The sequence below is a fragment of the Gymnoscopelus braueri genome (genome assembly GCF_963280865.1).
Source record: "Gymnoscopelus braueri genome assembly, chromosome: 19".
NCBI lineage: Eukaryota > Metazoa > Chordata > Actinopteri > Myctophiformes > Myctophidae > Gymnoscopelus > Gymnoscopelus braueri.
Genome location: NC_137621.1, coordinates 11,336,789 through 11,353,088, shown reverse-complemented (window position 1 = coordinate 11,353,088; position 16,300 = coordinate 11,336,789). Strand labels below are relative to the sequence as shown.

The 16,300-nt window shown below is 42.3% G+C and overlaps 1 protein-coding gene across 4 annotated transcripts in view; it reads right to left on the bottom strand.

The window, feature by feature from the left end:
* prkd3 (protein kinase D3) overlaps positions 1–16,300 on the bottom strand; it is a 125,760-nt gene that overhangs the window by 18,722 nt on the left and 90,738 nt on the right. Inside the window, exons 6-10 of one of the 4 annotated variants that reach the window (XM_080413574.1) lie at positions 13,182–13,374; positions 11,872–11,949; positions 11,219–11,408; positions 8,808–8,931; positions 8,134–8,211 (exon numbers count right to left, since the gene is read on the bottom strand). In XM_080413574.1, coding sequence (XP_080269700.1) covers positions 8,134–8,211; positions 8,808–8,931; positions 11,219–11,408; positions 11,872–11,949; positions 13,182–13,374 — 663 coding nt within the window. The remainder of the gene's footprint in view (positions 1–8,133; positions 8,212–8,807; positions 8,932–11,218; positions 11,409–11,871; positions 11,950–13,181; positions 13,375–16,300) is intronic. The other 3 variants (XM_080413575.1, XM_080413576.1, XM_080413577.1) reach the window with 3 other exon arrangements.

Genomic DNA, 16,300 nt, shown 5'->3' with positions numbered 1-16,300 from the left:
ACAAAACAATTACAATGGCTACAATAATATGACACACACACAAAAACCCTGCAGTTTTCAGATAATAAGACTCAAATAGAAGTATTATATTCACCCTAAACAGCACCTCGTGAAGTCTCACTCAAACACGACACTCCAGAAGCTTCTCAACAGGAACTGTTCCCTCCCGGCAGACACAGAGACGCAAAGTGGCAGCGGGGACAGTTTGAACACTAGTTTAAACCCCCTCCCTCAGTCTCAGCTAACCTCACTGTCAAATCAAAGGAAATAGGAAGCGAAAAAAGAAAGAAAAAAAAACTCTCAGAGGTCCTGGCCAATGAGAGGGCCCTTAAAGCTCGCCTTCCCTTTACACACACACACACGCACACACGCACACGCGCACACACACACACACACACACACGCCGCGCCACCAGTCCGCGTGGCTCACCACAGAGTATCAGATGAAGTGCTTGTGGTTAGCGGGGCCGGGGTCACGTGAGCGAGGCCCTGTGGGCGACTGAAGCGCTCGGCTTCACTGATTACAAGGCGGGCCCCCCCTGCCAAAGGGCCCCATCCGAGCCACGAGCCACCGGCGCTCCTGCCAGCCACAGAGACGATAGCCGCGGCAAACTACTGTTCCACCACGGCACGCATGCAGCAAGCGTTCGTTGCCGGCGTGTGTGTGCGTGTGTGTGTGTGAGTGTGTGCGTGTGTGTGTGTGTGTGTGCGGCACGCACGTTTCGGGGGCATGTGCCGTGCTCAATCTTCTTGACGGAGACAGAGTGGAAGCCCCCGTACCCCCATAAAAGGTTCTTCAGAAAAAAGCCACAAGTACAGGGTCTCGTCTTCAAACGAGTGGGGCTGTTATGGCTTCCAAATGGAGAAAATGGCTGCCATGCGTGGCTGAGTGGAGCACCACGCGACCGCCGCTAATCAGATCGGAGGTATACGGAGGGGAGGGGGACAAACGGCCTGGCCACATGCACGCTGATGAGCGACGGATGGGCTACCCCGAGTAACGAGTGAGGAAAACGCCCCAAGATGGATCATGGATGGAAGTGCCCTGGTCCTGGTTTGAATGTAATGTAGCCTCTCTGGAGTCACTGCAAGAAAACTCTATGGCTTTGTTCACACTGCAGGAAAATCTCCATATTCTAACTTTTTGTGTTTTTACGTCAAATTAACGCCCTACTTGATCACGCTACAGCGTCACACAGAAGCATCAAAAGTAGCAGATCCACAAGCTCGCGACGCGTTTTGAGCTTGTCGATCTGTTACTTTTGCCGTTTTTGAATTTGAATCCTGAAAAGTAATAGTTTTGGACATAATGAGGTTCCCCCCCCTCCCGACAGAGACGATTTGTTTCTCAGATACGACTGTCCCACACTGTTATTCGCAAAGTGATCAGATTTGTATAATCAGACCATCGTCGAACCAACTCTGCATTTTGGTCGCTAATCTGGCTTCAGTGTCCCACGTGTCCAGCCTGAGACACGTCTTCAGAAATGAGATAAATTTGATAGAAATTACCACCTCGGAATGTGGGTTCAAATCTGATTAAAAACAATTAGTGCTTTCTTTTGCTGTTCGGGCCGGACTTGATCAAACCAATCTGATTCCAATCTGGAAGAAGAAGGGGGCCCAAAAAAAACCAAGGATTTGGAGGCTGACAGTCTTGAACTGAACAACAGCCTATGTCCCCACACACCAATGTCGGCGACGGAATAAACAAAATGGACCCTTGATTGAATTAACATGGGCAAGCGACCAAAACAACAAAAGAGGAGGACGTTTACAGCAAGCCTTCAATTAGTTCTCCTGGAGGTCTTAAACGCCGCGGAGCGCCAAGCTGATAATAAAGTACCACATGAGGCTGCCAGTAAACACACCCTGAGCAGTCACACAAAACCCTCTGAGGTTTTCCTCTCTGAGGGTTTCAGTGGTTTGAGGAGACACACAGGGTGTGTCCGTTACACTGAGGAGACCCAGGACGCCACTATGCCACCGCCATGTTACGCTACACCGCCACTAACCATGCCATGCAAGCGCCACCGCAATGCCATGCTATAGGATGTCACCACCACTTCCGTGTAAAGGGGGTGCAACGGTTAATCAAACTAAATGATTTAATCAATTATACAAATGTACAGATTATTGCAAAGATACGGTACAGTACAACAGTGGTTCTCAACCTGTGGGTCGGGACCCCCATGATTTTTGGGGGGGGGGGGTCCCCAGATGACAATGAAATGACAATTTAAGGACTTTTAAGACCTTTTTAATACCCCCCCCCCCAAAAAAAAAAAAAGAAAGCAAAGTATAAGACCATTACTGTATCAAAAGTAATCACAAACTAAACAATACAAAAATTATCAAACTTTGGCCAAATTGTCAAATAATATAAGAAAGAGGAACAATTGTGAAAATAGCCGATCTACAAGCGCGAGGCGTTGTGAGCTTGTAGATCTGATATTTTGACAATATTTGTCTGCGGAACCGAGTCAAACTAAATATAATGCATCAACTCCTATACATTACAAGTGCTTATCAGGGTGGGGGGGGGGTCCCCAGTTCAAATATGATTCTTTTGGGGGGTCACGGCCTGAAAAGATTGTGAACCCCTTCAGTACACGACACCGTTGTAAAACAAAGTATAATATTGGTCTTACTGTAAGTGGTTAACACTTACTATACGGTGCAGAATGCTGGAAAAACCACAGAAAGCGACATCCATAAACTATCCCCTTTCCACACATCGTGCCTGCACACATTCTGGCCCAAGACCATCTCAAACAATAAACCTCTCAACATCACCCAACGAGATGACATGCACTGCATAATCAACGCCATCCCAAGAGTCGCATTACACTGGACCCCCAGAAGGCAAAAGAATGAAAGGGGAGGGAGGCCTAAAATGACATGGCGTAAAACGATAGAGAGGGGGCTCCTAAAATGACACAGCGTAGGACGATAGAGAGGGTGCTCCTAAAATGACATGGCGTAGGGCTATATAGAAGGAGCTCACCGTAGGACGATAGAGAGGGTGCTCCTAAAATGACATGGAGTAGGGCTATAGAGAAGGAGCTCAGCGTAGGACGATAGAGAGGGTGCTCCTAAAATGACATGGCGTAGGGCTATAGAGAAGGAGCTCAGCATAGGACGATAGAGAGGGAGCTCCTAAAATGACATAGAGTAGGGCTATAGAGAAGGAGCTCAGCGTAGGACGATAGAGAGGGAGCTCCTAAAATGACATGGCGTAGGGCAATAGAGAAGGAGCTCAGCGTAGGACGATAGAGAGGGGGCTCCTAAAATGACATGGAGTAGGACGATAGAGAGCAAAAGACAGATGGAAGTGGAGAGACTTTGTTGCTGCCTTATGTGCCAGCCGGTGTAATTGGGAGAAGTAAGTAAGTAAGTAAGTAAGTGGTTAATCAGACTAATCAATTTAGTTGTATATAAAAAATAATTATTCAAACTAGACCATACCCATGGGGGGATATGCGCACAGGATTTGGCAACCCGGGAGCGAACCCGGGTTGCTGGCAACCCGGCAGCGAACGCAAAAACACTAATAAACAGCTGACATTTGGGGAAATCTAAAAACGGGCTTCGCTGTTCCGTGCACATGGTAATGGTCAATGGCTGTGTGCAAATTCAGATCAATTGCTCCAGCCACTGAGAAGAACCGGGCAGAACAGATGTTGGGCTCACCGCACAGAGCTTTGTCGAATTATAGGAGGATGTTTGTGCGTCGACACAAAAATAATCTAATCAAACAATCAATCCATCAATCAACATTTGATTAATTGAAAAAGTAATCGATAGAATCATCGCTAAGAAGATAATCGATAGCCCTAACGCTGTGCTACGCCAACCAACATGCCATGCTATACCACAACTACATTATGCCGCCACCATGCCATGCTACATTATGCATTATGCCGCCACCATGCCATGCTACATTATGCATTATGCCGCCACCATGCCATGCTACATTATGCATTATGCCGCCACCATGCCATGCTACATTATGCATTATGCCGCCACCATGCCATGCTACATTATGCGTTATGCCACCACCATGCCATGCTACATTATGCCATGCTCTCACAGCATTACTTCAGAATAGAGAATGCCCGGAACCAAAGACCCGAGCCCGGAACCGAGCCGGATCCAAAATATTGACTTCCATGTTCTAAATGACGCTTTGCATGGGTTCGGCCGCCGCCCCATGAAGCTCTGAAGTTCTCAGATTCACGTGTCTAACTGTAGGCTCTTGTATCAGAAGGTGGAGCAGCAGTGGGCTCAGTAGGTGGAGCAGCATTGGGCTCACCAATCCAGAGAGAGATTAACTACTCATAGAGAGATATAAGCATCGAAGAGAATCCAGCAATAGTTGATTCCCACAGCCAAAAGCATATCAGTTTCCCTACTTCGCATAGCGGCTTTCGGATCTGGTTAACGAGTCAGCCGATTATCAGTTTTACAATTATATTAAACTCTTTTAACCTTCGTTTTTAAAATGAGACATATATGCGTCGTAATTGCGCTACAAAAAATATTTGTTCTCGCATATTGAATGAGCCACGTTTAACGTTTACAGTCGATTGAAACACAGTCAATCTCTCAAGCACAGTCGTGGAGGTTTTTAGCGAGGTGAAACGCGAAAAAAAAACACCGGGAGGTTGCAAGTTGGAACGTCTTCTCTGTGGAGCACGTTTTGTGGTCACAATTTCATTATCTCCGGGGACGGATGGTATAACAAAGTTGGCGAAAATGGACTGCGTCTGCAACATAGAGCGCACTCCTTTCTCAACTTAGCTCTGTCTGTAACTGAGACTTTCACCCCGGAGGCTGCGCTGGGGCGAGGGGGATGTGACTGACACACATGGCTACTCTGAATGCCACGTTAAATGAGCATTAAATGAAGCATCGGGTCTAGTACGGGGTCTAGAGACCCCGGGTCAGACTGTGTCTAATAAATCCCAGTTCTCCTCTGTCCCGCTTCGGGTCCTGTTTTCGGGCCAGTTTCCAATTATCCACAGATCCATTATCGGACCGGGCCCAGTCATTTTGAATTGTCCCTCGGGCCCGTTCGTACCGGTCCGTGCTGCCCTCTACTTCAGAACCTGGAGTAAGATGGGAAGTACTGTAGGTGGATTTGAGCAAGAAAACATGCAGGTGCACATACAGCAGTACCCACACACATACCCACTCACAGTCACCCCCACACACACGCTCAAAGCGGATGTGCTGGATCTTGTATTAAAACACAGCGCCAACCCTGGGCGTCACATTTCTGACCGCAACTCGACGAGGTGTCAAAAGTCCCCGACACTAGTTCATACCAGTACGAACAATAACCCTTCTAACCCCCCCACCCCCAACCCCCACCCACCACCCCCCCCACACGCACACACATGTGGAAGTCTTTACCTTCCAGGGCCAAAGGGTTCCCTCCCTCGGTTCCCGGCGTGTAATTACAGTGCTATTAAGCCCCTGCGGGCAGAGTAATGACTGGTGCTGAGCTGCTGGCACTCACAGCCCTGCTGTCACACACACAACACATGCTCCTTTAGCACTGACATACATACACTGTGCCTTTCAGCGTTCAAATCACAACGCTTCATGAATCACACACACACACACACACACACACACACACACACACACACACACACACACACACACACACACACACACACACACACACACACACACACACACACACACACACACACACACACACACACACACAGACACACACACACCGCTGATGATGAGATATGAACTGTGTGAGTCCATTCATTTGACATGACTTTGAGAGAAGTTGTAAAGGTTTGCGTTTTTTTTTGCCTTCATGGATTAAAAGGAAAATAAAAATCTCAAGACTGAAAGATGTTTGTACGACCAAGTCCTAATGTGTCCATTTGTGAACCAGTGTGAAAGGAGACCCCCCCCCCCCCCCCACCCCCGAAACAATTAACAGAATAATGTGTAAAATGATGATGATGTTTTTCTGCTCAGCCTCAGGCCTTCTGCTCAGCTGCTCCTCGGCTGTGGAATGCTCTCCCTGACCATCTGAGAGCAGAGCACCACCACAGTCCGGGGACTAAAAACCTTTCTTTTTAACAAGGATTTTTTTTGCCTAGATGGACTCAATGATGCCATGTGTGTTTTTTTTTCTTAAACTGTGTATAGCTGACCTTTGATCTGAATAATTTTTTGTTATAGCTCACAACGCGTCGCATCGCCACGCGTTGTGAGCTTGTAGATCTGCTATTTTCAAAACATTTTAGTACTTTTACTTTTGGTACTTTAAGTACATTTAGATACCAATACTTTTGTACTTTTACTCAAGTCATTATTTTATTCCGGACTTTTACTTGTAACAGAGTACTTCTACATAGCAGTATTGATACTTTTACTTAAGTAAAACATTTGAGTACTTTTTCCCATCAGGGATGCTTGAGTAATTCCATTTTTTTTAGATCTGATCTTGGTCGCAACCAGGCTTGCCAGATCTGCTTATTATCATTTCCCCACAAGATTTTGTTTGAAAATAGCCGATCTACAAGCTCACAACGCGCCGCGATGCGACGCGTTGTGAGCTTGTAGATCTGCTATTTTCAAATAGCTGATGTATATCTTAAAGTGCTCATGTGACCCACAGTCGCTTCTTTTGGGCTGGTTTTCCTAGACCTGGTTGCTTGTTTCTCTCACAGAATCTGGCAACACTGGTCGCAACGCGGAGTCTGGGGTTTCTGTCCCCTCCAAATCCCCTCAGAATGTCCCGCCCAATGTGCCGGTATAACGACAGCGTGCGGCTAAAGATAGACTGTGTGTTAGTGGCTCGGTCCTTTCACTTTGTGCAAAGAGACGAGACTGTGGGGGGGGGGGCTGCTGCAGTATCGTACAGAAAAACCGCAGGGAAGTTTCTGGAGGCTGAAACAACGGACTTCTGGTGTAGTTTACAGTTGCAACACGTCAACCCACAGCCTTTACTCACAGAGCCTATCTACTGTACAGCTGGCAGTGGTGGAAAAAATACTCAATTTTTTTGCTTAAAGCAGTTTTCAGGCCAAGGACCCCCTAGCTGAGAGAGAGATGAAGCAGGGACCCCCTCTATATTGTATGAAATTGTGTTTCAGATTCAACTTTTTTTGTTTACTTGGTCTGCTCTTTTTTCCCTCTACTCCTACACCTCTACACAAAAATAGCCGATCTACAAGCTCACAACGCCTCGCAGCGCGAGGCGTTGTGAGCTTGTAGATCTGCTATTTTTGGCTAAAGTTCTCCTCAGAAAAGGGATGCTAGGGTTCAAGTGGTTAAGGTAAAAAAAAAAAACATATCACACAAAGATTTGACGGACCCCCTGTAGTAACACTGAGGACCCCCTAGGGGTCCCGGACCCCCTGTTGAAGACCCCTGGCTTAAATGGATATTTCACTTTAAAAAAAAACTTTGGGTCATTTTATCGTCTACTCAGGCTTTTGTGGACCCCCGGACAGTTTTTAAGTTGCTTGATTCAGTATTTAGATATTTGATATTCATTTTATCAGACACACCCCCTTCCTATACAAACCCAATGTAACTTTTTTTTGGGGTACATTTTCAAAATTGATATAGGGCTGAAGTGGTTAATGTATGTTAATAATAATCAAAAAGTAACTAGTAACTAAAGTTTTCAAATACTTGTAGTGGAGTAAAAGTACAGTATTTGCCTCTGAGATGTAGTGGAGTAGAAGTAAAAGTACTGAAAACTGGAAATACTCCAGTAAAGTAAAAAAAATACCTCAAAATTGTACCTAAGTACCGTACTTGAGTAAATGTACTTAGTTACTTTACACCACTGACAGCTGGGCTGCTGGTATTTACATACAGTACAACCCCCCCTGACTGTGACATATACACTGTGTCAATATGGCTATGAAAAAGAGTAGGGGCTCAAAAGTTTAATCAAACTATTTGATTTGATCAATGACAAAAAAAAAATAAGTGATTTCATAAAATAGTTGAGTTTCCAAAATAGCAGAAATTGCAGATCTCGAAAATTGATGTCGAAGTTTCAACTAAGCACATCTCCAGATTGTTAGTTTATAATTTTGGACAAACTTTTTTTAGTAACTAATGAGTAAGTAAACATTCTCACCTTGTAGAACTTGGCTCCTGTATCGTTCTGGAATAGACTGAGGCTCTTGCTCTCCAGCCTCCAGTAATGTCTCTTCCTCTGAAGAAAGGAGACAAACAACCAATACATACATTACATAAAAATCGTTGCTGTCGGGCAGAAACCTCTTATCTCCATATTCTAACTTTTTGTGTATTAAAAAGTTATCACGAGTATTTTTCTGAATGCCCTGGCTGCCAAGAACGAGTTTTTAAAACCTTTTTTTTCTTTTTTTTGGGGGGGGGGGGGAATGTTCAGAACCCAAGATATCGTGATCCCAAGATTTGCTGCTCCATTCACTTCTTGTTTAACTTATTACTGAAAAAGGCTGTATCTCGGCTCCTGAGCACTTTATTTTAACTTTTGTATTTTTGGCCCATTTTCAAAGGCAGACAATTAACGAGGTCACGATGACCTCGTTGACATTTGTGAAACCACACAGTATAACCCTCAGTGATCATAGCAATCATCAGGGGATCGATCATAATGGAGATAAATATTCTGTGACTACTTGAAAAAGGTAAGAAAATCAAAAAATCGCTGACACTGGGCAAACACGGCCAGAAATAAGTCTGGCAGTGAGAGAGTTAAGTGGTTACGCTTTTCTAATTGAGTTCAAGGAAAAAATATGGCGTTTGGAGGTTTTTTGACTTTACCAGGTTATCTCTGTTGGAGTAGTGGACCATCCAGCCCTCCTTCACCAGAGTGGAGCTGCGCCGCTTTGTGTGTTTGATGGACTGAACCACTCGCATCAATGGGATGTTAGTGCTGGTGGATGGACTGCACACACACACACACACACACACACACACACACGTGGAATACATAAAGAATATGAAATACTGTTCCCCCTCAGCCACTTGCAGTGCAACATAAAACATCAAACCATCTTAAAAAACATCATAAAAAGACTAAAACTAAAACACAACATAGACAAACATCTCTTCATACTTTAGACCATGTGGTTCTCAAAAGGGGGGTCTGGGAACCCCAAGGGGTCCTTGAGGGAGTTCCAGGGGGTCCCCAGCTAAATGATAGATAGGAACCAAATTGACCCTTATGGGTCTGTAACTCAGAGAGTGTACAAATGGAACTCACAGGTCCATTTGGTTCCATTTTGTACACTCTCAAGAGTTAAATTTGATTTTACAATATAAATTGGTGTCCCGGAGATAGAAACGCCAACCCATTGATACCTGGGACGCATCTGTGTCACTTTTAGATTACTTTAGGCTATTCAAAAATAGCAGATATACAAGCTCATAGCGCGGCACCGAGTGCCGCGCTATGAGCTTGTAGATCTGCTATTTTTGAAAAATCGTGAAAATTATTTTAAAAATATTTTTTTCCGATATTTTTTTTAGGATTTTGAAAATGTTTAGAAGCGGCCTCAGGTCTTAATGGGTTAAATGGGGGTCTGTGAAATTAAAATGGTTGAAAATCACTGCTAGAGCCGAAAACATATTTTTCTTAAGGGGGTCCCTGGCATATCTTTTCAAATGGGGGTCCACGGGCTATTAAGTGTTAATTTGGGGGTCCTTGACATGGAAAAGTTTGAGAACCACTGCTTTAGACCAGTGGTTCTCAAAGTGGGGTCCAGGGACATCCAGGTTCACAACGCGTTCCGATGCGACACATTGTGAGCTTGTAGATTGTGCAATTTTCAATAAATCTTGAAGAAATGTTACAATTTAATTACAGAAATAAAAACTCCCGCACACTGTCTTCAAATGCCAAAAAAGATATACTTTTATGGGAACATAAGAACATTTTGGTCTGGTTTTACGATAACCTGATGACGACCGAAATGTTGTTATATTCCCATTAAAGTATTTCTTTTTGGCATTTGAAGACAGTGTTTTCTGTTACTACGCTTGGGCCCTCGCTTGGTCTTCTCCTACGCAGCTGTCGCTTTGTGGGTGTGCAAAATACTTTTACAATTTAATTACACAAATCTTGTAGGGGGGGGGGGGGGGGGGGGGGTCCCTGGCACGAAATATTTTCTGATGGGGGTCCGCGATTGGTTGGTTCTCAAACGGTGTGCCTTGGGATTTTGTGACAACCACACATTGCAATTTATACAACTATAGAATAGTTATGAATAACCTTTTTTGATTTACTATAATATAATATATAATATTAAAGGTAGGGTAAGTGATTTGCTTTGGTTAAAATAAGTGTTAAATGGCTCTATATTCTGATAGTACTCATTGCTATAGAGTGTTTGTTCAGTATTAGAAGTCTCCTTGTCTCTCCACCTCTTTATTAAACAGAAAATGCATTTTCGTTTCAGTTTCAGTTTAATTTCCAATGTTATCCAACCAGGACAGAGAACTCAATCAGGATACAGATTAAACAAGTGAAACTGGAAGTGATGACACTAAGAAATGAGCAGACAAAATTGGAACTGGAACACTATACAAATTAAGCTTAAAAATTGGTACTTTCTCCTGATTGGCTGAGATTGTGACACCTACCGAAAAATGTATTTTCTGTTTATTAAAGAGCTGGAGAGACAGGGAGACTCCTGTTACTGAACAAACACTCTATAGCAATGATTACTATCAGAATATAGTATTTTAACCTTTTAACAAAATACTTTTTGTTTTAACCAAAAAATATCACTTACCCTACCTTTAAAAGTGAAATTCCCCTTTAACTCATTCACTGCCATTGAACGTCTTTTGACGGTTGTAAATCGAAAGCCCAGACCGCCAATGACGTCTTTTGACGTTTCTTTTTTCATTTTTATTTTGCACGTGATCCAAAGATTTACTGCTCCCTTCACTTCCTGGTTAAAGTATTTGGAAAACGCCTGTATCTCGGCTCCTGTGTTTTACTATGTATTTTTGGCGAGACATGCTATTTTCAAGCAAGCGAACGGGAGGTCGCAATGATTTTTTTATTTATTAGCAACCATCAGGGGATCGATCATATATTCTGTGACTACTTGAAAAGGTAAAAAAAAAAATCAAAAAATCCCCGGCAGTGGATGATTAATTCATTTATTTATTCTGGCAGTGAATGAGTTAACATTGCAAACAGCTGAACATGTCTTCACACACACCTGATGGTCTTGATGGTCTCCTCGTCCTTCTCTCTGTCCAGGAACGGAGAGTCCATGTAGAACATCTTGTCGTCCGGAGTGGAGGGCTCCTCGGGGTCGTCCAGTCCCCTGCTGCCGTCCAGGTCGCTGCTGTCCACCTCCATGGTGTCCAGGGTGCTGTCCGAGTCTGGCCCGGGACTGGCTGGTTCTTCTGGAGACGTTACAACGGTACAGAACACATGGATTAAAGAAAAAATAAAATCTTAGGACGAAAATGTTTGTCCTAATGTGCGATTTGTGAGACTAGGGCTGTCACGATTACAAATTTAAGTTGACGATTAATTGTCACAAAAATTATTGCGATTAACGATTTAATTGTGTTTTTGCCATTCAACATTGGAACATTTGAATAACAATAACATTTCTGTTTGACCTTTTAGGCTTTGTAATAAAAAATTGCACAGGGCAGATATGACAAATCACTTAAAAATACAAAGAAATTATTGACATATTTAGTAATTTTATACATGTAAAAAAGAAAAGCAGAAATAGCCAATCTACAAGTTTATTTTATATTTTTTATATTTGAAAATTTTCAACATGGAAACGATTATGAAGATTATGCAAAAGTAATTGCGATTAGATTATGTAATAATTGTGACAGGCCTACGTACCTCCATTGAAGACCACCTCTCCCAGACAGTCTCTTGGTACCTTTGCGGCGCAGCGCTTGTGGCAGTTAAACCTGCAATCTGAGAGAGAGCAGAGGACTAGGGATGGACACAGAACATATTCACAGCTTTTACATGCAATTCCTAGCTTGCGCAATGTGAATGAATAACTTCGATGTGAAGAAGTGAAAATTAGAGTGCGAGATCTGTGAAAATCGGCATGATTCCCTGTTAAAGAAATAGATGTATGATTAGATAATTATGATGCTATTGGCTCTTGGCTGGTGCTACTTTTGTTTCCTGGAGATATGATATATGATATTGACATCTGCTTCTCTGGCTATTTAAGTAAATGAACTCAACAGGCTGTAAACCTTTACACTGTACCTTTACACTGTACTTAAAGGTAGGGTAAGTGATATTTTTTGGTATTTTTTAGTTTTTTGTTAAAAAGGTTAAAGTACTATATTCTGATAGTAATCATTGCTACAGAGCATTTGTTCAGTCACAGGGGTCTCTCCAGCTCTTTAGTAAACAGAATATAGTACATTTTAGGTAGGTGACAACATTTAAGCCAATCAGGAGAGATTACTGAAATTGCATTTTCTGTTTAATAAAGAGCTGAAGAGACATGGGAGACTCCTTTTACTGAACAAATACTCTATAGCAATGAGTACTATCAGAATATAGAGCTATTTAACACTTATTTTAACCAAAGTAAATCACCCTTACCCTACCTTTAAGTACAGTTTTGAGGTATTTTTACTTTACTGGAGTATTTCAAATTTTCAGTACTTTCACCTCTACTCCACTACATCTCGGATCCAAATATTGTATTTTTACTCCACTACAATTATTTGAAAACTTTAGTTAGTAGTTACTTTGTGTAGATTTTGATTATTATTACAAAACATACTGTAACCACTTCAGCCCTATATAGATTTAGGAAAATAGCCGATCTACAAGCCATTTGAAAATAGCCGATCTACAAGCTCACAATGTGTCGCATCGTGACGCATTGTGAGCTTGTAGATCTGCTATTTTCAAATGATTTGTATACATTTGAAAACTTGAAATGGGACATTCTGCATAATGACTACTTTTACTTTTGGTAATGAGTGCATTTTGATGCCAATATGTTTGTACTCTTACTCAAGTACATTTTGAATTCCGGACTTTTACTTGTAACAAAGCATTTCTATATTGCAGTATTGATACTTTTACTTACTAAGTAAACATCTTGAGTACTTTTTCCACCACTGTAGACTGTATATATTCAAACTGCATGAACTAAAATAGACTACGTACTGTACCTTTACACTGCATGCCCTGACGGAAGAGGCCCTTCAGCAGCCGCTTGCAGTACTGACAGATGGTGGGACGGGTGTAGGTGTGGATGGCGAAGGTGTGCGGCACCTTGACCCGCCCCAGCACCATCTTCTCCATCCAGATCGGCCTGCCGCTCCACGACAGAATCCTCTTCCCCGCATCCTGGTGGGAGCGCTGCTGTGAGGAGGAGGAGGAGGGAGGGGAGGTGGTGAGAGGAGGAAGGGATTTTAGGCAAGGAGAGAGGGAGAAGATACAGGGGGGAAAGATTTAATGGATAAAGGGACTCAGGAGGAGCGTTTTAACCCATTAAGACCGGGAACGGGATTATGTGTCCTTTTTTAATTTCTTTGGCTATTCAAAAATAGCAGATCTGCTATTTTTTTTTTTATCGTGAAAATGTGTGAAAATCTTTGAATAAATATATATATATTTCTTTACAGCGAATTTTTTTTACTCAAATCTTTGCTTCTGGGGGGTCCCTGGAACAACATATTTTGAGAAGGGGGTCCCAACCATGATATGAAAAAAGTTTGAGAACCACTGATGTTAACAATTATAACATAATGTTTTTCAATAAACTGTTAGGATTTAGAAGACATTTGTAGAATCCCCAGAAGCAAAGATTTGAGTTAAAAATGTTCGCTTTCAAAAATATATATATTCAGAGATTAGCACAAATTTTCACGATATTTCAAAAATAGCAGATCTACAAGCTCGTAGCGCGGCACTCGGTGCCGCGCTACGAGCTTGTATATCTGCTATTTTTTTGAATAGCCAAAGAAATCTATAAATGACACAGATGCGTTCCCGGCGTTAATGGGTTAATGAGAGGAAAAGACAAAATGCAGAACGGCATGAGATTTAACGGAAACGACATGAGTAATAAGATGGAAAACAGAGGAAAGGTATTATATTTAATTAGCGCCGCCTTAACGCAGTTTAAACAATCCCCAGCACTCTCTACGAAAAGGTCACTGAATTTGCTGAGTTCAGCCACACTTTGCCGCAGACATTTCGGACTCCCATATGGATGAAGATAGCATTGCATGGACAGATGTGTTCTGCCTCCCAATCTGGGAACCCATCGCCAACTGAAAATGAAAAACAGCGCCCTCTGCTGTTTGTTCTATGTCTGTTGGCTCTGGGCGGAAGAAAACGTAACGCTAGTGCTCAGGGAAACCGGGGTTTAGAGGTCTGCCTTCAGCTTTCTCTTCCGGTGGGTGCCACTATGTTTTCATTCCCACTAACAATATTTCTACACGGAACTAACACCACTTCTCCCAGAGAACATGGATCGTTTTGGTTATAAGCCCACTTGTTTCTATGATGAAAGAGTAAGTTAAAATGTGAATATCTTTCCGTGGTTTTGTCTGCTCCGCGGACGCTATTGTTAAATTAGTTTGGGTTTGTTTCGAGGGGGAAAGATCGACGGACATGTGAATCCCGCCCACTACATTTGATTGGGTAAAGCGCGGCCTACTTCCTGATCTGAATGCGCACAAGTTATGACGAACCTCCCCGACAGATTCCAACGCAGCGCAGAATCTGTTCTTGAGAGATTATCTGCCTCCATATGCAGCGCTGGAAAAAGCACTACATTTTTTTTTACTTAAGTAAAAGTATCAATACTGCATATTTGTAGAAATACTCTGTTACAAGTAAATGTCCGGAATTCAAAATTCACTTGAGTAAAAGTACAAAAGTATTGGTATCAAAATGTACCGTACTTAAAGTACCAAAAGTAGAAAGTATTACTCATTATGCAGAATGTCCCATTTCACAAGTTTTCAAATGCATAAAATGTTTTAAAACCCTTTCGAAAATAGCAGATCTACAAGCTCACAATGCGTCGCATCGCGACGCATTGTGAGCTTGTAGATCTGCTATTTTCAAATGTGTGTTTTGTAATAATAATCTAAATCTACAAAGTAACTAGTAACTAAAAGCTTCAAATAACTGTAGTGGAGTAAGATGTAGTGGAGTAGAAAATTACGGTAAAAGTACTGAAAATTGGAAATACTCCAGTAAAGTAAAAGTACCTCAAAATTGTACTTAAGTACAGTACTTGAGTAAATGCACTTTACACCACTGTCCATATGGTTGAAGATCGCATTTTTTTTTGGACTGCTGTAAACAGATGGTGGACGGGTTTGGAAAGAGTGGCAGTCGGCCCACAAATGACGAGCTGCATAAACATAGACTCTGGGTGACCTTTAACGTCGTTACCCTAATTGCATTTCCTGACAACATTTCATAGAGCGAGCGATACAATGAGGGGAGAATATTCCATCAAAGTTATTTCACGCAAAGCGGTTTCATGAGACTTCTCAGTGGTGGAAAAAGTACTCAAATTCTTTACTTAAGTAAAAGTACCAATACTGCAATATGAATATACTCTGTTACAAGTAAAAGTCCAGAATTAAAAATTTACTTGAATAAAAGTACAAAAATATTGGCATCAAAATGTACTTAAAGTACCAAAAGTAAAAGTACTAAATATTTGAAAATAGCAGATCTACAAGCTCACAACGCGTCGCGATGCGACGCGTTGTGAGCTTGTAGATGTATAAAATAGGGCTAAAGTGGTTACTGTATGTTTCATTATATCATAGTTTATATCTGAAAAGTAACTAGTAACTAAAGTTCTCAAGTAAATGTAGTGGAGTAAAAGTACAATATTTGCCTCTGAGATGTAGTGGAGTAGAAGTAAAAGTATTGGAAATTGGAAATACTCAAGTAAAGTAAAAATACCTAAAAAAAAAGCTCTATTCCTGCTGCATGTGTGGCCTCTGGGAATTCATCAGCGGAAAATAAATTGATAACGTGTAAAAAAAGAGCAGCTGGAGCGGCCTTTTTCACGGCCGTATCATGATGACATTATTTCCTAGTGAAACTGGGGGGGGCTGGGTGCGTCTTAGCCAATCACAGTGAGGGGGTTAACCCATTCAAAATTGCCGATCTACAAGCTTGTAGATCCGCAATTTTCGGCGCGCGACAAGCTTTCATAGAAGACCTGCTGGCTTCTATGGAATCCAAATTACTGAAATCAGTCGTGGCGACTGAGAACTTTAAATGGATAGTTCACCCCCAAAAAGACTTTTTT